This window comes from Canis lupus, chromosome 18 (genome assembly GCF_048164855.1).
Source record: "Canis lupus baileyi chromosome 18, mCanLup2.hap1, whole genome shotgun sequence".
In the NCBI taxonomy this organism is placed as follows: domain Eukaryota; kingdom Metazoa; phylum Chordata; class Mammalia; order Carnivora; family Canidae; genus Canis; species Canis lupus.
The window spans coordinates 59,679,579-59,705,279 of NC_132855.1; the positions used below are offsets into that span (position 1 = coordinate 59,679,579).

Below are 25,701 nucleotides of genomic sequence, written 5' to 3' on the forward strand. Positions count from 1 at the left end.
AATTCCCTCATCCATTAGCTTCTAGGATAAACTGTACTGATTCTGTTCATTCATTTATCATGCATTCAACTAGTATTTACTGAGGGTCCAGTCATTCTTCAAGGTATTGGGGGAGATGCAGCATTGAACAAAACAGAAAAATCCCCCTGTCCTAATGTAGCTTAAGTTCTGTCTCACAGTCCTTCCATTTGTCTTGATACTTTTCTTTAATTAAATATACTTACTACATGCCAGAGCCTGTTTCAAATGTGTGGGATCTATGAGTTCTTCTCATCATCTGAAGAGCACTGTAGGAGTGGCACCAGCAAGGTCCTCATATTCAGAGGAAGTTTGGCACAGGAAGATGGACGTGGCTTTATCTGAATCCATGTAGCTAGGAAGTGGCACAGTCTTCCTCCTCGGCCGGGGTCTGCTTTTCCACTGGGGAGGCCTGTGCCCTCTTGCTTTCTTTTCTAACATTGTTGTTTGGATCATACATGCATCTGTTTGCTCTCAAAGAATCTATTTTATTTCTCCACCCTAGCCTTTGGGCAGATGAGTCCAAACCTTTCAAACCTGCCCACCACCAAAACTTCAGGCAAGCCCTCATACTTAGAATAATGAATGACCCACGGGGTGCCTGAGTGGCTCAGGAGGTTAAGCATCAGACTCTTGGTTTGCGCTCAGGTCAGGATCTCAGGGTCACTAGATTGAAACCCCCACCCCTTCTTGGGCCCTGTGCTCAGTGGGGATTCTGCTGGAGATTCCCTCTCCCTCTACCCCTCTCCTCATTCATGCTCTCTCTCTCAAATACATAAATACATCTTTAAAAAAAAAAGGACTGCAAACTTCACAGGAACCCCAAAGACCTGAGTCATCTGTCCTTGCCTGTCATGGGGACCTTATCTGCTGCCACTCACCCTCATCTGGCCCCACACACAGCCTGCCTGGAGGGCTCTGGTCCCAGGCTGTGTCCTGCTCCCTCCTAGCACAGTTCAGGCTTGTGTACCCTGTGGCCTCTTACTGCTCTGTTGATGGCTTCCCTTCCTGCTTACTGCTTGTACTGGCCCTTCAGTTGTTAGCTCAGAGACTCCCTGTGGGCCTGGCCCCAACCCTACAGGTTAGTCCAGAGTCCTCTATTATAATCTTGTAGCACTGCTGAACGATTCCTTTCTAATTGCCTGAGTTCTCTTGATGGATTGTAAGGCTCTTTGAGAACTGGAACATTCTGTCTTTTGCTTACCCTTGGGTCTGGATGATTTGGTCCATGCATAGCTACCATAACTTCAAATTCAAAATGGAAATCACATTTTGTTCAGTGACAGACACTCCCTGCATTTGTTACTTTTCAGTTGACCTACTGACCTCACCGCACTCATCCTGAGTAGGTATCACTTCCTCTCTTCAAATTATCTTGCTTCTTATGCATCTTTCTCAATCTTCAGACTTCAGAGTTGCAGCAGCTCTGAGGGGCTACACGTGAATTATTCCTTCTGAGGAAAGCCTTGTCACCTCCAAGATATGCTTTGCAACAATAATAAGAGGCACACAGTCCTTACAGGACCCTCATTGAACTATGCCAGATATGTATGTTCCAAATATTTGCTGAGCTATACACCTGTCATTATTCTATGTATATCTACCTCTATATCCCCAGATCAGCTCATCTACTCATTCCTTTTATAATTAATGGGATGGAGTGGGTAGAAAAAGTAAAGTTTGGAAAAGATTTTAAGAAATTGTTATACTATGTAAGGATAAGAAAGCCATGGGGTAGTTGAGAAAAATAATGAAAGGCCAGAGCTCAGCAATTCTCCAAATGCACTGAGAGTGAAACATGAGAGTAGGGGCTCCATGAAGATACAGTGTGAGGGATTCTGTTACAAATACGCAGTTTCCTAGGAGGCCATGATTACTAAAACGTCAATTTTATCCTTGTCACTGAGTTGCAACTTTTCACCAGGAGTGGCTCATTTGGACTCTTGAAGCAGAGCCAGCGGATAAAACCCAGGCTGCATCTGCCTCTCCCGAGGCTGTGGGGTTCCGCCCTGTGCCAGACCTCAAGGGCAGATAGTGCGGGCAGCTGGGGAGGACAGTGCAACTATCACCCCGGGCCAGGCGACCTCCGGCCCTACGGCCATGGCCTCGGGGGCGCCTGGGGAGCGGCTGCGTGAGGAGGCCAGGTGCCCCGTGTGTCTGGATTTCCTGCAGGACCCGGTCAGCGTGGCCTGCGGCCACAGCTTCTGCCTTAGGTGCATCTCCGAGTTCTGCGAGAAGTCGGCCAGCGCGCAGGGGGGCCTCTATGCTTGCCCGCAGTGCCGCGGCCCCTTTGCGCTGGAGAGCTTCCGGCCCAATCGGCAGCTGGCCAGCCTGGTGGACAGCGTGCGGCAGCTGGGGCTGGGCGCTGGGCCCCTGGGGGCGCGCCAGTGTGCACGGCATGGTGAGGACCTGAGCCTGTTCTGCGAGGAGGACCAGGACGTGCTCTGCTGGGTCTGCGACACCACTCCGGAGCACAGGAGCCACCATACGGCGCCGCTCCAGGACGCAGCCAGGCGTTACCAGGTGAGAGCCGGGGTGCGTGACACCGCGAGCGCAGGCGGAGAGGCTCGAGGGCGAGCCTGGAGTCACGGCCCAGACAGGAGCGGCCTGAGCCCGCGGTGTTGGTGGCGTGCCCAGGGACAAAGCCAAAGGGCAGAGTCCTGCTCTGAAGGACTCCGCGCCCTTCTCACCCCCTCTTGCCTCACAGCTCACGCTCAGCTCTGGTCTGGTCTTCCTGCCTTGTGGTATGGAAGCCCCTTCTGAGACCTCTGTTCAAAAGCTCAAGTGCTCCGTTATTTTAGTCTTTCTTCTCCTCTGAGAAGCCTTCCCTAGCCCTTTACTTTCATCCTGCTCTCATTCTTCCTGATGCTGGTGTTCTGGGAGGGCTAGAGGTCTGGTGTGGAAGGCTGTGATATCCAACGGGCTCTTCATGATAAGTATCTGTCTTGATTGTAAATGCTTCCTAGTTGTACGATACCTTGCTTTTTAATAAGTGCTTATCTCTGTGTTACTTTATATTGTCACCAAAACAACCCTGGGCTTCGGACAGTAGAGTCTGCTGGGCACATGGCTCTCATCATCTTTAAAGCCTGCAGATGCTTGTGTACCCTGAGGTAAAAATCTGTGGCTTCACACACAGGCGGGTCTATTCCACACAGCTTTGGGCTCACATAATGTGGGCACCCTCAAGGGGAAGGTGGCTAATATTGGGGTACTTAGCCCCCAAAAGTGGCATCTGTGAAACTCTAATAGAATTTTCCCTACTGGTTGGTGCTCTCCAGAAGTTCTTTGACATATTCTGATTACATTTAAATTTCCAGCATTAGGAACAGCTACTACCACAAGGGGAGTGGGACTTGTCTTCAGTCTATGAACATGTTTAACAGAAGTACTGTCACAATTAAATAAATTTCGAATATTGACTTTCTAAAATGATGATGATGATGATGATGATGACGATGATAGTGATTATATTTTTACCTTTGATTGTTTTAAATAAAGGTTTTTGGGGTATTTTCCACCTCAACTTTCTTCCTGACATGCCTGGAAATATCTCTTAGCTTTTCTTTTTTATTTTGATTGTCATCTATAAAATTCAGGTGCCAGCTCCTTTCTAGTTACACTTTTAAAGTATGCTGTTCCTCCTTTCTTTTTATCCAGAAGTTAACTCAGTGTAACTTGGCTATATGTAATATGTCTAAAGAAGTTCCTTATATTTTAATAGTCCTGATTTAAATACCAAATAAATACTTGTTAAACTCTTTAGCCTATAAGTCAAACTTCCCTAGGGTCCTAAGTTCTGTTTCCACAGTTCTTATGTCAACAACTATGAGATCCGGCAAAACTAGCCTAATCACTGTTGGCCCCAAACATGCCACATCTTTTTCACCTCCTTCTTTTAAGATTTTATTTATTCATGAGAGACACACAGAGAGAGAAGCAGAGACACAGCAGAGAGAGAAGCAGGCTCGATGCAGGGAGTCCGATGTGGAATTCGATCCCAGGACTCCAGGATCACCTCCAGGGCCTAAGGGAGGCGCTCAATCACTGAGCCACCCAGGCATCCCTCACCTACTTGTTTTTGATCAGTCTTTCTTTCTGTGTAAGGGATCTTTTCTATAAATATCAAAGTTCTATTTCTTGCAAACACTAAAACAAATGTCACTCCCCTCATCTTGTCAAAAACTTCTATGAATCCTTCTGGTACTTTATATGCAGCATCACAGATAAAATTATAGCAATCTCTTTTAAAGGCAGTTGCTGGGGATGCCTAGGTGGCTCAGCAGGTGAGACCCTGCCTTTGGCTCAGGTCCTGTTTGAGTCCCAGCAGGGAGCCTGCTTCTGCCTCTGCCTATGTCTCTGTGTCTCTCATGAAAAAAATAAATTATTTAGAAAATAAAATAAAATAAAATAAAATAATAAAATAAAATAAAATAAAATAAAAGCCAGTTGCTGTATAAGGCATATTAAATGACTTTGGGAAAAGGTTTTCTTTTCTCAAATTTTCCTTAAGATCTACTGAATGACTTAGCAAAGAATATAAAAATGTCTGTACATATGTATCTTTCTGAGGGTTCTCTATAGATTAAATACATATGTTTACCTCCAGCAGATTTGTAGGGTTGAAAGGAGTTCATTTCATTATTTTATAAATTTCTCATAAGGTTTATGATATTCTGTATCTCCTTTTTTTTGTATCTCCTTTTCACTTGAAAATTAGTAACTTATAAGATTCCATTTGACCAAATAATGATAAACAACTTTCTTATTATAAAGCAATAAATAATTTTTAAACGTTGAAATATATAGATATAAGGAATAACATCACTTCCAACCAAGCAGTAGTAGATGCAGTGTCATCTACTGAACATTTGTTGTTACCTAGTTGTTCTTTTAAAAGATTTTATTTATTTGAGAGAGCGAGAAAGAGAGAGAACATGAGTATGGGAAGGGAGAGGGAGAAGCAAACTCCTTGCCTAGCAGGGAGCCCAATGCTGGACTCAATCCCAGGACCCTGGGATCATGACCTGAGCTGAAGGCAGGCACCCAAGTGACTGAGCCACCCAGGAGCCCCTCTACTTAGTTTTTTATATATTAATTACAAGCACTTTTTCTCAAAATTGGTGTCAATTCGTATAAAATATACTTATTTTAATTGACTTTATAATTGTGAATGTTTCCTGTCATTCAGTATTCTGCAGCATCTTATTTTAATTCCATCATGTTAATATAGAATACATTTTCCTCACTCTCCTGTTTTTGACATATGGTAAGTTACTGTTCTACTATTTTAAATTATGCTGCAATGAACATACTTTTAGATAAATCTTTGATTATAACTGGCATTAACATTTAAAATATATTTATATTTTACTTAATCATTAATGAGGTTAAAAGTTTTTCTGTACTTAGTAGGACCTGTTTTAATTGATCTTTTATTTCCCAACATGCCTGCTTGATATTAGGTGCTGATCTGGGGCATCTATAATGGGTTAATATATCTATATCTATATCTTTCCAAACAGACAAAGCTTCAGATGGCCCTGGAACTAATAAGGAAGGAGATGGAGGAGACCTTGACTCAGGAGGCCAACATGGGGAAGAAAACTGTCGTTTGGAAGGTAAAAATATCTTGGGACTTCAGGAGACTGGCTTGTCTGAAAGATCCAATCATTCAATTACTATTCAACCACCTTCTCTGCTCCACACTTTTGTTCCATATACATAGTTGCTCTCGAGAAACATCTGCATCACCCTGGATCATCACATTCCCTCAGATTATACCATGTATTTGTGTTCTTTTTATCTCTATTAATATTACCCCAATCAAAATTATAAATAAGTAGTCTTACTGATCTTGATTATACTATATAACTCACTGCTCCATTCCTAGTACCTAGAGAAGAGTCTCATACAATCATTTCTAGTTTAAAATGTGTGTGTATGTGTGTATTCATTGGACAAATTATATAATAAATATTTCACAAGATTGATAAACATGAAATACAGTTAATAGTGATCATTTTACATATAGGAGGATAATCTGAACTTTCAGCCTCTTGTCAGTAAGCCATATATGTATCTTCTTTTTTTTTATACTTCATCATTTTTTTCACTTACCTATTAACACACACACACACACACTCACACACAATGGTTCTCAGTCTGTGGTGATTTTGCCTTCCAAGGGATATTTGCAATATCTGTAGACACAATCTGAGGGGTAGGGAGGGGAGTTTGCTACTGGGACTCCATGGGCGAAAGCCAGGCATTCTGTCAAACACCCTACAATGCACAGAACAGCCCATAAAAACTCACAATAATCATCTGGTCAAATATCAATAGGGTCAAGATTGAGAATCTATATATAGAAATTATATGCATATTTATATATATGCATATCTTATATGTGACATATATGAGATTTATTTTATAGAGTATTTCTATTATTTGGCCTTCTCCAAATAACCCTTCTTCTCTGATTGTTTTCTATACTTTTCTAATTATTTCATTCCTCTTTTCTTGAAAATTGCATCTTATACTCTAGCCTCACCCTGATATTTCCATAAAGACCATTTATGCTACATTTTTCTTATGTGTTGAATCTCATCTTTTTCTATAGTTATGCATATGATATGTAAAGTTAATCATTTATTGATAATTTTTGTTCTTTTTAGGCTAATAATCTAAGTCAATTGTTTTCAATCATGACATGACCACAGATTTACACAATCAGAAGCTCCATACACAAGACCTTGGTTTCTGCATTTTGCAAACACTCCACTAATTATTCTAAATAGAGATGATTCTAAGATCCCTGTTCTAAGTCATATAAACTTTGCATGATCTTTACTACGGAGAATGTAGCCTTGTCGACCAAATGCAATACACACTGGTTTACTAAAATGAACTCTAACTTCTACAAAAACACTTCTCCTATCTATGTCTATAGATATAATTGTAATACTCAAAAGGAGGATGTGGTAGAAATCAGGATTACAACCAAACCTCATCTTATACCACGCTGTCCCTCATGGGGTAACTCCACTCTTCTTCCATGACTGGATTACTAGCACCACTCCTCAACAGCTCAGGGTCCAACATCATGGATAAATTACATGAATTGTATCTTTCAGATCAAACTATGGAGTTTAGAGTTGATTAATTTTTTTAAAAGTCAGGATTGTGGTTTATGTATACAATGGAATATTACTCAGCCATTAGAAATGACAAATAGGGATCCCTGGGTGGCACAGCAGTTTAGCGCCTGCCTTTGGCCCAGGGCGGATCCTGGAGACCTGGGATCGAATCCCACGTCGGGCTCCCGGTGCATGGAGCCTGCTTCTCCCTCTGCCTATGTCTCTGACTCTCTCTCTGTGTGTGTGTGTGACTATCATAAATAAATAAAAATTAAAACAATTAAAAAAAAGAAATGACAAATACCCACCATTTGCTTCAACGTGGATGGAACTGGAGGGTATTATGCTGAGTGAAATAAGTCAATCGGAGAAGGACAAACATTATATGTTCTCATTCATTTGGGGATTATAAAAAGTAGTGAAAGGGAATATAAGGGAAGGGAGAAGAAATGGGTAGGAAATATCAGAAAGGGAGACAGAACATAAAGACTCCTAACTCTGGGAAACGAACTAGGGGTGGTGGAAGGGGAGGAGGGCGGGTGGTGGGGGTGAATGGGTGACGGGCACTGAGGGGGGCACTTGATGGACACTGGGTGTTATTCTGTATGTTGGCAAATTGAACACCAATAAAAAGTAAATTTGTTATTAAAAACATTTTTTTAAAGTCAGGATTATATGAACCCAGTGCATTAGAAAGTGGCAGAAAGAGGTTGAGATGGAAAATTGCAGGAGTCTTAAGGGATTTTAGAACCATTACTAATTTTGTTTTTGTTTTTGTTTTGTTGTTTTAGAAAAAGATGATAGCTGATGCCCTTTAATCAAACCAAGACCTTACAATGTTTAGCAAAGGGAATCCAAAATGAGATACTATGGGAGTTGAATTTGCTTTCTATACCCTTTTTTTAAAGCTTCCAGCTGCATTTTATTAAAAATACTCCCCTCTGCCTACTGTCTGGAATATCCTCTGTTGCATGTCATTTTTCTTCTTCTTCTTTTTTTAAAGTTAGTCTTCCACATCTCAGTCTTAAAAGAATAAAATGTATGTATAATGATGCTGTGTCCAAGTATATTCCTCAGGTCTATTTAAAACATGTACATGTAAGATTTGGGTAGAAATAAGGATTAATTTTCTGAAGTTAACTGCATAAATGGCCTGTGGATCATTTACTTCTTTTTTGACTGAGCAGAGAACATTAACTTTAAGTTTTCACAATTTCCAATTACTAAACAATGTTCACATTCTAATATCTAAATCCAGGTCTCTCTAATCTCTCTTCATAGAGATTCATTTGTTTCTACAGTGTTGTCATTCTAGTGACTACTTTAATATATTTTAACTTCATTCTGTAACTATTCCATGTGAGTCACTCTGCTCAGCAGTTTAATAGGTATTTATCTTTTATCTTTATTTTTTTTTTTTTTATCTATAAGCATTTTATTTTATTTTTTTTTTTTTTATTTTTTTTTTATTGGTGTTCAATTTACTAACATACAGAATAACACCCAGTGCCCGTCACCCATTCACTCCCACCCCCCGCCCTCCTCCCCTTCTACCACCCCTAGTTCGTTTCCCATTTTTTTATTGGAGTTCAATTTGCTAACATATAGCATAACACCCAGTGCTCATCTCATCAGGTGCCCCCCTCAGTGCCCGTCACCCATTCACCCCCACCCCCCACCCTCCTCCCCTTCCACCAACCCTAGTTCGTTTCCCAGAGTTAGGAGTCTTTATGTTCTGTCTCCCTTTCTGATATTTCCCACCCATTTCTTCTCCTTTCCCTTCTATTCCCTTTCACTATTATTTATATTCCCCAAATGAATGAGAACATATAATGTTTGTCCTTCTCCGATTGACTTGTTAATCCCCACACTCTTCTTCCCTCATAATTTAAATATGGTACCAAAACTTGCAGGTAAAATTGCCTGGTCCCCAAGCCCATTGCACATTGAGAACTCAAATCCAACTGTCTTTCTCAGACTCTAAATTTGAAAACTGTAGCAGACCATTTGTCCAATTGCATGGCTCTGGGTTTCTGCTTGTTGTTAAAATGCAGCCAATCAATCATTGGGCAGAATTATGGTCTCTTTGGAGGTGTCTCTAGACACTGCTGTCAGCTCCCTACCCTATACCTGAAGATGCCCCTTTGTTGATGATTTGATCCCCTGTGTCACTCCAGGAGAAAGTGGAAATCCAAAGGCAGCGCTTCAGGTTGGAGTTTGAGAAGTATCGTGGCTTCCTGGCCCTAGAGGAGCAGCTGCAGCTGAGGAGGCTGGAGGAGGAGGAGCGAGCCACCCTGCAGAGACTGCGGGAGAACAAGAACAGGCTGGTGCAGCAGGGCAGGGCTCTGAAGGAGCTGGCCCAGGAGCTGGAGGAGAGGTGCCAGCGCTCAGCTCTGGCTCTGCTGGAGGTGAGCCTGGGCGCTGAGGCAAAGCCATGGGCAGATGTGAGACCACAGGGGATACAGACCTTTCACCCATACACAGCAAACCACTTGGGCCTCTATGCATTGTAGGAAAAGGACACCATAGAATCTGTTTGGAACATACCTTGAATCTAAGTTCTAGCATCAGAATGAGAAGGGACCCTAGAGAAATGTATAAAACAGTTCATAGTAGAAACCAAAATTAAGTATTTTTGGAAAGTAAAATTAATTTGATCTTATGATAAGGTTAAACAAAAAAATGGACAGTCCACACTGTGTTGCCTAAAATCCTCACAATCTGTCAATGATGATAATGACAATTCCAGAAGTCTTCTGTAATCCATTTCCATGTCAGTAGTTGAATATGAATATGAAATATGAAACATATGAATAATGTTTTAAGCTGTCCATCTTCAAATGTTCCTGTTAAATTTTGGGGTAAACATGGATTTCCTTGTCCATATTGCATGTGCATTCCAGGCATGGTGGGGAGGGATTAAATGGACTTCTTGCCATTTCCTCAAAGTTAGGTATTATACTTCAGACAGGAAACAGGGAATACTTATTTGTTTTTAATCCTCCGTGAGGTCATCAAAATCCCAAGGGAACTGAGAAAGCTATTGTTAATGCGTGTGTATTAGCATGATAGAACACACTGCAATAGAAGACTTCTGGGCACACTTCATTCTGTCTCATCCCCAATGACACATTCAGGAGATTCTCAACTAATAATCCACATCCTCATCTAGTAGCTGATGCTCAGATCCCACCTGACTTAGATCCAGGCACTGAACGTGCCAGGAAATCTTCATATTGACTATCTACGTAATGTTTACAAGTACAGTGAGTACATGGCACTGGTTACACAGTTGGAAGTTCATGAAATGAACAAACTTACAAAGCATTTTTATTTATTTTATTTCACTTAATCCATTTTGTTTTCAATACATCTCTGTATATAAGCAACACTTATTATTATTATTATTATTAGGCTCATTTCTATGTGAGCAAACTAAGCATCAGAAAGTATTTTTACTTTTTATTTTTTCAGGATTTTCTGAACTTCAGAAAATAAATATACACAGAAATTTAGTATTTTCAAATACAACCTCCATCATCTCATTTTACCATATTTCAAAACACAGCCCCGAAAACAATCACTTATTAGTGCTCATTAGAATCAGTGTTAAAATGACTTATACTACAAATCTTAAGGAGAATATATCCTAAAATTATTTATGTTCATTCTTATATCCACATTTCCCTTACCTCCTCAGTACTAGCAAGCAGCATTTTACCAACAAAGGCCAAAAAAAAGGCCTACCAGTCCTATAAAAACTAAAGCTAATTATTTTCCTGCTTTTATGCCTTCTGAAAATTTATCTGACATGTGACTATTTTCAGAGGCAAAAGGAAAATGTAAAATAGGTAATTTATTTAAATAATCTCTTTGAGATAAAATGTTGCCATTAATTAATGACTTCCTTTTTTATCTAGTTAGGTAACCTATTCCATATGGGTTCATAGCTATGTTGTGGTGGTCCAAAGAATGAGAAATTTGGACATTGGAAGTAATTTTTTTTTGTCAATACCTTTCTCTGTCCCTCAAATAAATTCTGGAAATATATTAGGTCTATTTTTACCTTAATTCCATCTATGTGTGTTGCAAAAGCACAACTCTTTATTAATATATCCAAATGTCAAAAGTATCAATTCAGAAATAAATTGGTTGATATCATTGGAATTAGCCTAAACTTTGTGCAGTCTGAAATTGTAGTAGAGGAAAACTGATTTTAAAATTAAAGAGACATCCACGAAGGCAAGAGAAACAAAAGAAAAAATGAACTATTGGGACTTCATCAAGATAAGAAGCTTTTGCACAGCAAAGGATACAGTCAACAAAACTCAAAGACAACCTACAGAATGGGAGAAGATATTTGCAAATGATGTATCAGATAAAGGGCTAGTTTCCAAGATCTAATAAAGAACTTATTAAACTCAAAAGCAAAGAAACAATTCAATCATGAAATGGGCAAAAGACATGAAGAGAAATCTCACAGAGGAAGACATAGACATGGCCAACATGCACATGAGGAAATGTTCCGCATCACTTGCCATCAGGGAAATACAAATCAAAACCGAGATACCACCTCACACAAGCGAGAATGGGGAAAGTTAACAAGCAGGAAACCACAAATGTTGGAGAGGATGTGGAGAAAGGGGAACGAACCCTCCTGCACTGTTGGTGGGAATGTGAACTGGGGCAGCCACTCTGGAAAACTGTATGGAGGTTCCTCAAAGAGTTAAAAATAGATCTGCCCTACGACCCAGCAATTGCACTGCTGGGGATTTACCCCAAAGATACAGATGCAGTGAAACGCCAGGACACCTGCACCCCAAAGTTTATAGCAGCAATGTCCACAATAGCCAAACTTTGGAAGGAGCCTCGGTGTCCATTGAAAAATGAATGGATAAAGAAGATGTGATCTATGTATACAATGGAATATTACTCAGCCATTAGAAACGACAAATACCCACCATTTGCTTCGACGTGGATGGAACTGGAGGGTATTATGCTGAGTGAAATAAGTCAGTGGGAGAACAAACATTATATGGTCTCATTTATTTGGGGAATATAAAAATAGTGAAAGGGAATAAAGGGGAAAGGAGAAAAAATGAGTGGGGAAATATCAGAAAGGGAGACAGAACATGAAAGACTCCTAACTCTGGGAAACGAACTAGGGGTGGTGGAACGGGAGGTGGGTGAGGGGTGGGGGTGATTGGGTGACGGGCACTGAGGTGGGCACTTGATGGGATGAGCACTGGGTGTTATTCTATATGTTGGCAAATTGAACACCAATAAAAATAAATTTATTAAAAAATAAATTAATTAAATTAAAGAGAAAATTCAACAGCCAATTTTTGGATTTTGTCAAGAGAGATTCATGTTTCCTATAGTTTTATCTTCATATTTAATTATTTCCATTCATTCCTAAAGAGATGTTCATGGTTTGTTTCCAATCCATCAAAAGTGGTTTGGAGGTCTGACTCACACCTGCTCATATTTCTCTTTTACTTTCAGGGTGTGAGAGGAGCCTTGAGCCGGTATGTTTCCTTTCTGACTCAGGGAATGGGTTGGGGGAGGACAAGGAAGTTAGTGGATACACTGTACTGAGAATTCTCTGTTCTGTGCCCTTCTCAGAAGTCAGGATGTCATGCAGCTGGAAGCAGAGACCATCCCCATGGAACTGAAGACAATGTGTCGCATCCCTGGGATGAGGGAAATGTTGAGAAAGTTCCAAGGTAGGCTGCTCTTTGACCAAGGAGAACTATAACATGGTTTGGTTGTTATTGCAGCTTGTTTCTGGACAAGTCAGGCAGCAGTAACAGATAGAATTCAAAGTTTATTTTGAATTTTTAAAGAGTTATTTATTTATTTGTGATAGTGGGAGAGAGTAACCCAAGCAAATTCTTCACTGGATGTGGAGTCAGACGTGAGGCTTGATCTGATGACTGAACATCAGACCTGAGCTGAAACCAAAGGCTGGTCACTTAATCACTGAGCCACCAGGCACCCCATCAAAGGCTTATTTCTAGATCATATCATTGGTTTACTAGTGGATTCTGGAGACACGTGCTTCACTTCATCTTCTCCTGGGACCCGTCCAGGTAGAGCCCCACCTCCTTTCTGTTGCTGGTCGCTCTGGGAAACTGCTAAGTTCTGGTGGATTAGACTCTGGTCCTACAGACATCCACACTAATGTGGCACACTGGCTCCCTGAAGACGTCATTAATTAAAGTGAGTCACATGGTCATACCAAGTTATAACAGTGGATGGGAGAGAGGGCTGTGTTCAGAAGAAACAGAACTGGGATATTTGTGTAGAGTTATAAAGAGAATCAGAGTCACTAACACCCATTTAAGCTACATTTAGTTAGAAAAATTAGGCTTGAAAGTATGATTCAGAGTTTATTTGCGGTGATATGAATAACATTTGTTCCAATGGATATTAACTTCCCTGTTTATAAAATACTGAAAACAGGGATGCCTGGGTGGCTCAGTGGCTGAGCATCTGCCTTTGGCTTAGGGCATGATCCTGGGACCCAGGATCGAGTCCCACGCTGGGCTCCCTGCAGGGAGCTTGCTTCTCCCTCTGCCTGTGTCTCTGCCTCTTTCTGTGTGTCTCTCATGAATAAATAAATAAATATTTAAGATAAAACAAAATGCTGAAAACATATATTGTTTGGAGGGCTAAATGAAATTTTTTTGAAAACAGAAAAACTATCAATATAAAAGCATTGCTGTGTATCAAGTTTATTTTATTATCTATAATTTGATGAGTTGCTTAAATTAGGTAGTGAATAAAGCCAAATATATTCAGTTATTTATTTTCATGTAGGAATAAATGTGGTACATAAATGAGTTTGTTAGGTCTGATTATGTTGTTCTTCAAAGCAATATAGATTCAACATTAGTATTTCTCTGTTTAATCCAAGTTATACCCAGCAAAGCAGACAAACTGTGGCTAAATACTAGTTTCATTACTTGGAAGGAAGCTTCAGCCATCCTTCATGAGAAAACCCATTTTAGCAGCCCTGTTCAATGATGGGCAGATTAAACATGTAGTAACTATATGACCTCTGTAATTTATTGCACTCCTGTAATAAGTGTCCTCATATTTCCATTTTTAATGAATTAAATAATTAATGAATCAATTCAAGAAAAATCCTGTATTTTGTGTCAGACACCTTTCTAAGTATTAAAATATATTATTGAACAAGAACCCCAAATCCTACAAATCCATAGCTTCATGTTGTACATATTTACTTAAATTATGAAAAATGCATAGAATGCTAGATGATACAAAATATTGGGGAAACAAATAAGGTAAGGATAGCCAGACATTCTCAGGTTAGGGCATCTCATTTGAATTTGACAATCAAGGAAGGTCCCTTGGGGTTAAATCATCAAATATCTGATGTGGAGAAAAACATTCCAGGCATCAGAAACAATGAGTACCCAGGCCTTAGATAGAAATTAGAAGATGTGTTCCAGGAGCTATGAAGACGTCTGTGTGACTGGGAAGAAGTAAGCAAGGGAAGAGTCAGTGAGGCCAAGAAAAGACGAACTAGCTTAGGGTGTTACGGGCCGGTCACTGTGACCAGGATGCTTTACCTTTGCATCAAGCAAGAAATTCATGAAAAGTTGTGAATGGAGGAATAACATGATCAGACTAATGTTTTGAGAGTCTCACTCTGTACGTTTTATTGAGAATAAATTCAAAGAGGCAAGGCTTTAAGTGGGAAAAGCAATTAGGAGCCTTTGCGGTCATTCAATCCGAGATGATTGTGGATTGGATCAGCATGGTAGTATTATTGGAAGTGCTGAGATGGGGAATGTTGACAGAATCTTGGCATATTTAGAAAGTAAAGCTGTCAAAATCTGCTGTTGGATTAGATATGAGTTGTCAGAGAAAGAGAAAAGTCTACCTCTCTAAGGTAGAGATGTGCATTTGGAATCAGTAAGCATATGAACGGAATTTAATTAAAGGAATGATCCAACCACCCCAGGAACACACTGAGAGTGAGCTAAGAAGGAAAGAAGAGGTTCCAGTCCTGAAACCACTGGATGGAGGAGAGGGGAAAGCAGCACAGGAGACCAAGAATGAGTGATGAGTACACAGGGAAGGAAAACATCAGTGTCTTTGGGAAAGAGAAAGGAGGTTTTCCAGGACAAAGGGATTCTCAACAGCATTGACTGCTATAGAAAAGTAATTTAAGGTGAACTCTAATGACTACTCACCAGGGGGAGGTCACTGGAAAGACAGACATGGGGAGTTTCATTACATCATGATAAGCAATTGAGTATAAGAGAGAGGGGTGGAGGAGGAATTGGAGATAGACCATATTAACAACTATTTCACAGATTTATTTTCTCATAAATCGAGCAAGGGTGTGTGCTGGCATGGAAATGATGTGTAAAGAGAGTGCATACATTAAGTAGGCCTGACACAGTTCCATGGAAGCCCACATTTCAATCTGTTATTTATGACCTCTAGAGTTTGGGGAAGTCACATAAACTCCAACTTTGAGTCTCCTCATGTGTAATGTGGGGATGATAATTCACCTTGAGGATGGTTGAATGCATTAGCAGTGATGATATATTCCTTACATGACCCACTCAGGTTATAGTTTCAACACAAGATCACCAGAAGTAGTTTAGAGACAAATGGTACCATTTTAGTAGTATTTGTTATGATATTAAAAATAAAACTATATTAAAGAAATTTATTATTTTTGAACATTTATAAAGAAAAAACCTTGAATATTTTACACCCTGCCTTGTTCATTGAGGAAATTTTACTAAAGAAAAAACCTTGAATATTTTACACCCTGCCTTGTTCTCTGAGGAAATTTTATATATAGTTGTATTTATTAATTGTGTGTATAAGTAAAACTTCACATCAATCTCCCTGGGACTTCACAATATCAGTATAGGTTTTCTTTTGTGTAATAAATTACCAACACTTTTGCTTCTTAAAACCACATACATTTATTAGGTCATAGTTTTGTGGACCAGACATTCCTGTGGGGTCAGCTCATTTCTCTGCTTGGGTTTTAACAAGATCAGTATTAAGGTGTTGGCCAAGCTTGGCTCTTCTGATGAGTCTGGGGAAGACTCCACTTTCAATCTTATTTAGTTTATTGGCATAAGGTAGTTCTAGCAGTTGTAGGACTGAGATCTCTGTTTCCTTGCTGGCTGTCAGTTGGAGGTCACTGGCCTTGCTCCTCTTGTGGCTCATTCCATCTTCAATGCCAGCAATGACATATGAAATTCAAATATCTCTGACTTCCTGTTCTGCCATCAACCCAATAGCCAGAGAAATGTTTCTGATTTTAAGGGTTCATGTGATTACATTAAGTTAGATCTACCCCATCATGTTCCATATAATAAACATAAATATGAGAGTAGCACCAGGGTCTGGAGGCCATAGGGCTCATCTTAGAATTTTGCCTACAGCAGTGACATAACTTGAAAGTGGTGAATTTCAAATTAACAATTTTTTCTATGGATTTTGAGAAAAAAATAAATGCAGAAGATCTTCCTAAGATTACCCCACTGCTCTGAATGTAAGTGAAAGGACTCTAGTTAATACATGCGATTTGTCACATAATCAATGGTTATGTTTTTATTGGGGCAGTCATGAGTCCTGAGCTATGCAGAGGTAGCAGTGGGATACACAAGGAAGTGATGAAGAATATACTCAGCAACCCTCAAGGTAAACTACTCGTTTTGCTTCCCGTAGGAGTTATTGGAGAGAGAAGAATAAGGAACAGTATGACTATTATCCATAATATTGCAGCTTATTATGTTTTAACCAGTCTTTTCTGACCTTTCACATGTCCCACAAAATTCTTCCCACAGTTGATGTAAAGCTGGACCCTGTCACAGCACATCCTAGCCTCCTCTTGACGGCCGATCTTCGTACTGTGCAGGATGGAGAGCGGTGGAGGGATCTCCCCAACAACCCTGAAAGATTTGACACATGGCCCTGTATCCTGGGTTTGCAGAACTTCTCCTCAGGGAGGCATTACTGGGAAGTCATGGTGGGAGAAAGAGCAGAATGGGGTTTAGGTGTCTGTCAAGAGACAGTGCCAAGGAAGGGAGAGACCACACCCTCTCCTGAGAACGGTGTCTGGGCCATGTGGCTGCTCAAAGGGAATGAGTACATGGTCCTTGCCTCCCCTTCGGTGCCTCTCCTCCACCTGGAACGGCCTCACTGCATTGGGATTTTTTTGGACTATGAAGCAGGTGAAATCTCCTTTTACAATGTAACAAACGGGTCTTACATCTACTCATTCAACCAACTGTTCTCTGGTATTCTCCGACCTTATTTTTTCATCTGTGACACGATTCCTCTTACCTTGCCACCTATGACAGAAGCAGAGTTAGAAATTTGGGCATCCAGCAGTCATCTTGACTCTGCTTCTAATATGAGACATGATCATTTCTAAAATTCTCTTCCTGAGAATTTTCCACTTAGCAAAGATTTCCAGGGTGGACTGGACAATAGGAACATGCTAAGCAGCAACAATTGCCCCCATTAGCACTTTAATCCATCTTGCTATGGACATTTTTCCATCAGGATAAAACAGAAAATATGGAATATTTACATTTGGAGGAGAATTATAGAGCATACTTAAAAAAAAAAAAGTGACCTCTGTCTGTATCCTGCCTGGGACTTGAACTCACTCTCTGAGATCAAGAGTCACTGCATTCTGGCTGAGCTGGCCTGACATCCCCATAGATCATAATTTGTGAAATGGAGTGGGCTCCTCAAGTCTTTCAGATGGAGTCCCACATTTTCTTGATAAGGCTTTTCCAAGTCAACAGACATTGTGTTAAAGATTTCTATACATTCATTGTAACTTCTTATCCCTTTTAATCTCCTTTCATTCCAAGTCTTATTAAGAATAAGAAATGACTTTTTTTCAGAAATGGCAATTCTTGAATTGGTGGAGAACAGTCCAATACAATTCCAGCATCAGATTTGTAATTCTGTTACTCCTCCTCTCTCATTCTGTCTCTCTGCCTGCCTCTGTCTCTAGTTTTCTCTCTTTCTTGCTCCTTTTTTTCTTCATTCCTGTTATGGATAAGATTCCATTTCTTTCTAGATTAACAAATTCAGAACCATTTCTTTTTACATTCAATTTTCTTATGACTATATTCATTTATTTTTTAAAATATTTTATTTATTTATTCATGAGAGACACAGAGAGGGAGAGAGGGAGAGACACAGGCAGAGGGAGAAGCAGGCTCCAGGCAGGGAGCCTGGACTCCATCCCAGGACTCCAGGATCACCCACTGGGCTGAAAGCAGGCACCAAACTGCTGAGCCACCCAGGGATCCCCTGTTCATTTATTTTCTAAATCCTCTTTATACTCAACTAATTTCTAAGGATTATGAAATCCATTCCTCTGATTCAAATATAACTGATTATGACTCCAGGCCTCTCTGGGACTGCAACTTTTTCCTTTATCTTTGGAGATATTTTTTTAGAGTGGAAATTTCTCAGAATTCTGATTCAATTAATTCTTTGATTTAGCCATTTACTAGTGGCAAGACCTCAAATAATGCCTTTCTCTTTAGATCTCAGCAAATTAATATGGTTCCTATAAGTGAAATCATGATATGAGCCTTACAATGCTATGGAAAATATTTAAGATCAAGATTGGTTTTAATTAAACGTTTCTACTTAAATACAATATAAAGGTGATTATGATGATGATGATGATGATGATGGACTGATAATAATATTTGACTTATTTTTAATGTATACTCCATACCTTCCTAAAAAAATTCTTAAATCACTGAAGGCTAAATTTGCTTCTACATTTCTCTATATCTATGTCTAATAAATAATTGCCAAACAAAAGCTAAAATGCTCAACTGCCAAATGTTAAAATGACATACAATTATTGATTAAAGGAAAATTTAGTTAACATTACTTTGATAATAATCTGCCAACACTTTAATGCTCCACTTTAACTCTACCTTGAATTTTAACCTATTTTATCTTGCAGAAAGATCTCTTTGATTAATTTTTTTTTACTTACTTTCTAATAAGGTCAGATTTGGTTTTCTTTCTAGATTTTTAAACATTTTTCTTTGCAGATTTTTACATTTGGAGGACTATCATGAAGTATAATAATTTTAGAAATGGAACAGTCTCATAAACTATTTCCAGATGGCTCTACATACTTTATTGATGAGCTTTTGTATTAAACAAAGATTTCTGTACCTTCACTTTTTTGATATGTTTATATTTGATCATAAGCAAACAATTCCTTTCTCCATCTCTCCTTTCCAAATGGAGGTAATAATAATGTTTTCTTACATGTACCTTGTTAATATCTCATAGACCACACATATCCTAGTCCTCTTCCATGCATGGTCCAAGTAGAAAAGAGGCTCATGCCCTGGGTTTCTGCTCATGCTTAACCATTGTCAGGAATTAAACAGGAACCGCCAATTTAGTGAAGCACTTATTCATGTGACTGTAATGTCAGGGATCCATGACAGGAGGCAGTAGAGAGAACATACACTCAGAACCCTAGGGACTTTTCCCTGTGGACATCAGGAGATCACACCTCCCCAGGGGCTTAACAGGCAGAGGGACACCATGGCAGTCTCAGGCCTTCCACCCTCTTCAAGGCATGAACAGAGAATAACTAGTCCCTTGAGAAAGTTTACATCCTGGTTTCCACTGTCCCCCTCCCATCTTGTTATCTCACTTTACATCTTATCATGATTTATGTCAATCATTCAACCAAGTTAATTCTTCCTTCATTCCTTGCTTTCCAAGCTTCAAGAAGTTTTGTGCATCTGCTAGTATAACCTTTTCTCCTTTCCTTTCCAATTCCTGAGAGGTTTCTTCTGTTCTCTCTGGAACTCTGGTTCATTAACAGCTAACTTCTTTAATTGTTTTTTTTTTAGTATTTTTAATTTTTTTTATTGGAGTTCAATTTTCCAACACATAACTTAACGCCCAGTGCTCATCCCATCACGTGCCCTCCTCAGTGCCCGTCACCCAGTCACCCCCACCCCCCGCCCACCTCCCTTTCACCACCCCTTGTTTGTTTTCTAGAGTTAGGAGTCTCTCTTCTTTAAATTCTCTTTAAAGATCTTTCCTATTCCCCGAACTTCCCCTTATTTTCTTCTCTGTTCTTTCTCCTGAAAAACACACACACATGCACACACACACACACACAGAGGCTTCTTCATCTCAGTGGAAAGGAACTCCATCCTTCTAATTGCTCAGGCCAAGAATCTGGTTGACTCCTGTCTTGATTTCTTTAGTCCTCATCCAGTCTATCAGTAAACCCCGGCTTTACCCCCAGAATACATAGATAATTTAACTCTGCTGCTACAACTGTGGTCTGAACTTCCATCCTCTTCCATTGGATTACTACACTAGTTTCCTAACATTAATCTGGGCTATACTCCAGCCCCTCCCATGTCCATTATGAATGCAGCAGCTGGTCTGATCCTTCAGGTCCCAAAACAATAAGTTGAGTTCAATGACTCTCCTTTGAACTTAAGAGTTAAAGTGGTAATATTTACAGTGAACGTATAAACACTGGAGTATCTGAGCACCAGTTAATTATCTGATTCTGATTCTCTCTCCCTCCACATGCTTCTGGTTTTATCCTCCTCCCCCTACCCTGGCATCTAGGCCAGGTTTATACCAGACCAGGCATTTCCCATCAAGGGACCCTTCTGCCAGCTGTGCCCTCTACCTGAAATTCTCTTTACCGGCATGTCTCCCTTACTCATCCCCTCTTTTTTTCCCCATTAAACCTTATCAAACCCAGCTTCTTGGTCAGAACTATACAGTCTGAACCACTTTGGTGTCCACCCAGATCCTACTCTCCCCAGTCTCTTTTACCAGGTCCAAAGGAGACAGCTCTTTTTTACCACTATTGTACTTAACAATTTCTAAATGTATTCACTATGTTGTTTTCTTATTTATTGAGTTTATTTTTGTTGGTTTGTTTTGCCTTTTCATGGTAGAATGCAGGCACTCTGAAGGGAGGGATATTTGTTTATTGATAACAATATTTTTCACATATCTCAAGCACCTTAAATACTTGTTTGTACATGGTTATCACTCAATGCATATTTGTTGAATAAATAAATGATTGACTTTCAGAGGACAGAATTCAATGGTGGATCTCAAAGTGTTTTTTGCAAAATATAATTTATTATTATTATTATCATTATTATTACTATTATTTATAACTACACAACCACTGACCAATAAAGTTTAGTGTCAAGTGCTAAATGAGTAAAATCAATTTTTAGGTATAGAGAAAATTTGAATAGAAGGATTAATTTGTAAAGATAATGGATTCTAGGCACATGATGACTTACCATGGCCAGGCAATTGTCCCACTGAACACCCTGTAGCTTTAATGACAATGAAACAATATTTTTGAATCATGCATTAAGTTACATCGTATGCACTCTCTATGACACTTCTCATAACCCAAGAATGTGGGGAAACCATTCTATAAAATTATATGGACTAAAACCTTTTTTTTTTGAAAAAAAAATGTTTCTTTCAACTTTATCTCCAGCTGCACAGGAGAGACATCCCTACACCTATAGGACGTCTTGGATCTCTTCTCTTCCCCATTACTTCCCTATCACTGTGCATCTCTCTGTTATTATACATTGGACTTTTAAAATAAATTTATTTTTTTATTTGTGTTCAATTTGCCAACATATAGAATAACACCCAGTGCTCATCCCGTCAACTGCCCACCTCAGTGCCCGTCACCCAGTCACCCCCACCCCTCACCCACCTCCCCTTCCACCACCCCTCGTTCATTTCCCAGAGTTAGGAGTCTCTCATGTTCTGTCTCCCCTTCTGATATTTCCCACTCATTTTTTCTCCTTTCCCCTTTATTCCCTTTCACTATTTTTTATATTCCCCAAGTGAATGAGACCATATAATGTTTGTCCTTCTCTGATTGACTTATTTCACTCAGCATAACACCCTCCAGTTCCATCCACGTCGAAGCAAATGGTGGGTATTTGTCGTTTCTAATGGCTGAGGAATATTCCATTGTATACATAGACCACATCTTCTTTATCCATTCATCTTTCGATGGACACCGAGGCTCCTTCCACAGTTTGGCTATTGTGGCCATTGCTGCTATAAACATCAGGGTGCAGGTGTCCCGGCATTTCACTGCATCTGTATCTTTGGGGTAAATCGCCAGCAGTGCAATTGCTGGGTCATAGGGCAGATCTATTTTTAACTCTTTGAGGAACCTCCACACAGTTTTCCAGAGTGGCTGCACCAGTTCACATTCTCACCAACAGTGTAAGAGGGTTCCCTTTCTCCACATCCTCTCCAACATTTGTGGTTTCTTGTCTTGTTAATTTTCCCCATTCTCGCTGGTGTGAGGCGGTATCTCATTGTGGTTTTGATTTGTCCCAATCATTATAAAGAATAACTTCAATCACAAAGAAGGATTACAAAGTAAACCACCAACATTAGATTTTAGTTTTTTTGAAGCTATAACTCTTCAGAGCTATGTTTACAGATTAACAGAAGACTGGATAGCTTATTCAAATTACTGATTTGGTCATTCTTCTACCCTACCCTCGATCAGGTGACTGTTTTTTTCAAGTGAATTAACCAACTAAGCTAACCAACTAAGCTAATGATTCTAACATGTTAAGCAGGCCTTGAATGAAGGAGGAGAGTGATATGCAGGACTGGTTGGGAATAGGAAGTAAAATAGCTGCCTTAGCAAAGAGAAAGGACTTAGCAAATTTAGAGGGTCAATTTCAACTCTTAGTGTCCCAAAGGGCAGAGAAATTGGGAACACTGGGATTTATTAAACCTGTCTGCTCTTCAAGCATGGACTCCTCCATGCAGGTTTGCTAGGTGTTACTGGGGCCCCCTGTGGATTTGCTCCCCTGCAATAAAGGGAAGGGGCAACAATGAAGATTATCTGAATACATACAGAATACACATTCTACAAACCTACAAGTTATACATATTGGTGTATATGGAATAATGTCTTTATCCCCTGATTCTGTTACTCTATGTACACAAAAGTACCCAAATAATACCTTTGATAAATTCCCTAGCTAATTGGCTCAAACTAGTCTGATTTTTCTCTAATAATGCTTGGCTGATTGCAGGGACTCTATTTCAATTTATTTATTTGCTTTTTCATTATTTTAAAAAATCCACCCTCATGATGGCAAATTTATTTCTATAAAATCATTAAAAACATGTCATATGTACACAATCTAACAAAATTAGGGGTTCATTACATCTGCTTAATTTTCCCATAGTTTTAAAACTATAAAGTATAAATCAGTGTATACTGTCTTCCTTTCAGATCCAAAAATAAATAAATGAAACAAAATAGTTCACCCAATTAGCTCCTTAAATTAACAATAAAATATCTATTAATCATTGTACCTTTGACATTTTTTTCACTATTAAAGACAATGGCTTTTTATCATACATTAAATTTTTATTTTAAAAAAGTCAAAATACTTTTGCCTTATCTTCCATGGATCTGAGGAAAAAAACCAAAAGAAAAAGGAACAGATAAAGCATGATCCAGGTTGTATGGGACTGATTATGCCTCATTTGTTTTTTAGACAAAATAATTCTCAGTAACAGGTGAGCAAATGACCCATCAGTATTTATGTTTATAGAACAACAATAGATTGGGTCCCCAGTTTTACTTACATGAAGGAATAAATCTTCTTTATATTTGGCGACAAATTCTTTTGGTCTTCATTTTTTGTCTGGACCCTATGGGAGATTGAATAGTTTGATGTGATACATGTCTACAGCACACCTCAGTATATGTGCTAATGACTCCTGTGGGTTTAGAAGGTTCCCCAGAGCTTGGGGCTGTTGATGACTCAAGACCACCATTATAATCCCTACCCAGTCTTTCCTCAGGAGAGCTGCAACATATTGTCATTGCCATCTGTACAAATATTATGATCTATTGCATTTATAGAAGCATGGGTGAAGTACAGGAGAGATGCCTTCTTTCCTCCAATATCTGGAACTGCATTTGGCTAGAGCACCTGTGTGAAGCTTGGGGAGAAGACATTGCACAATCCTATGAAGGTCTTCCACCTAGATCTGCACCTTCTGTCTTCTGACTTTTAGGTACCTGGTACATATAAGTAAAAAAATGGTGAGTAGATTTCTGGATTTAGGACCTCAGCTCATAAATCTGTACTTCTCTTTTGGTTTGCTTTAAAAAAGCCATATGAAATGAATCAAAGGAACAGAAAAAAAATGAGAATATCCTCTTTGTTGTTGGAAAGTTTATGGATTATGACACAAACACCCAGAAAAAAGCTATACATAAGCAAATGCATCACACCTATCATCTGCTATTGTGGCCCCACTTTTGAGTTTAAGACTCCTAAATCTTTAAGGTTAAAAATACTTGGAAAATAAATGATTATATGACCATCTGCCCTCCAGGAACTGAAAAATAGTACATTTTTTTTTGACTTGTGGGTTGAGTGTGGGCATTTTTGCAGTAGAATAGTGCACTTGGATGCAATGGTATTCCCAGTGTTTGACCAGCACCTACAAGGAGAAAGGTTTTATACCTCTTGGTACACTGTCAGCTCACACTCCCAAACAACTGCTTTACAAGGTAATAATTTCGTTTATACACAGGCTGCTCTTCTATCTCAAATTACATACAAAATCATGTCTAAAAAACAAAACCAAACCATCAGTCATTGGATTAATTTCCTGACCTTTACATGAGTCACCACCTATGTGTGTGGGGAGAGGTCAGGTCTTTCTAGTTTAGCACTTGATATTTTCAGTGTCTCTAGCTTTGAGCAATGAAGAGGAAATGCTTCCCCAAGGTAGGACAAACTTGAAATGAAACAGTATGCAATTAAATGTTTACTCTTTGAGCTACTACTCTAACCTTAACCCTAACTCTAAACCTAATCCTAACCCTAACCCTAACTGTAACCCTAACACTAACCCTCCTACTTTGTGTCCTTGTATGAATGATAAAATAGTGGATATTGCCCAATATCTTCTCTCACCAGGAGAGTAGTGACAAATTCACACAATGTATGGTAAAATTTGCTATGTGCAGGAACAGGTGCACAATTTGGTTAAGTATGAAGATATTCAGAATGGCTGTAAAGTGTACTTATGAAGTGCAACTCTATGTTGGGAGATTGTTAATGCTGAACTAGAGTGCTGAGAAAGATCTTTATATAGAGAAAATAAAACTGATTGGATTCTTTCCAAAGCTTGAATTTCTGGGAGGAAAATATTTGTCCCTTGCCTAGATCCATTCATAAAATGACTTTATTCCATACTCCCCATGAAAGACTGGTTTCTTCCATGGAGAGAAGCCTGTGCTAGCGCAGAGCTCAAGAACACACCTTCTGAGAGTCCCGGTGCAGGACAAGTAACTCTGGTCATTCCAAAGAGAAGAGGTAGCCTCTTGGTTAAGAGCTGGCAAGATAAGACATAAAAACATTAACTATGTCTTTCAATCATTGCAAATTTTCTAATGAGTCATTCT

The 25,701-nt window shown here is 39.4% G+C and overlaps 1 protein-coding gene across 1 annotated transcript; it reads left to right on the top strand.

Annotated features, from left to right (window-relative positions):
* The first annotated feature begins 1,896 nt into the window (after positions 1–1,896).
* Positions 1,897–21,307, top strand: TRIM58 (tripartite motif containing 58). Its single transcript, XM_072784651.1, has 6 exons — positions 1,897–2,541; positions 5,544–5,639; positions 9,335–9,565; positions 12,663–12,685; positions 12,783–12,883; positions 17,006–21,307. Exons 1-6 carry the CDS (start codon positions 2,119–2,121, stop codon positions 17,593–17,595), a joined length of 1,464 nt encoding a protein of 487 aa, XP_072640752.1. The 5' UTR covers positions 1,897–2,118; the 3' UTR covers positions 17,596–21,307.
* Positions 21,308–25,701: the final 4,394 nt, after the last annotated feature.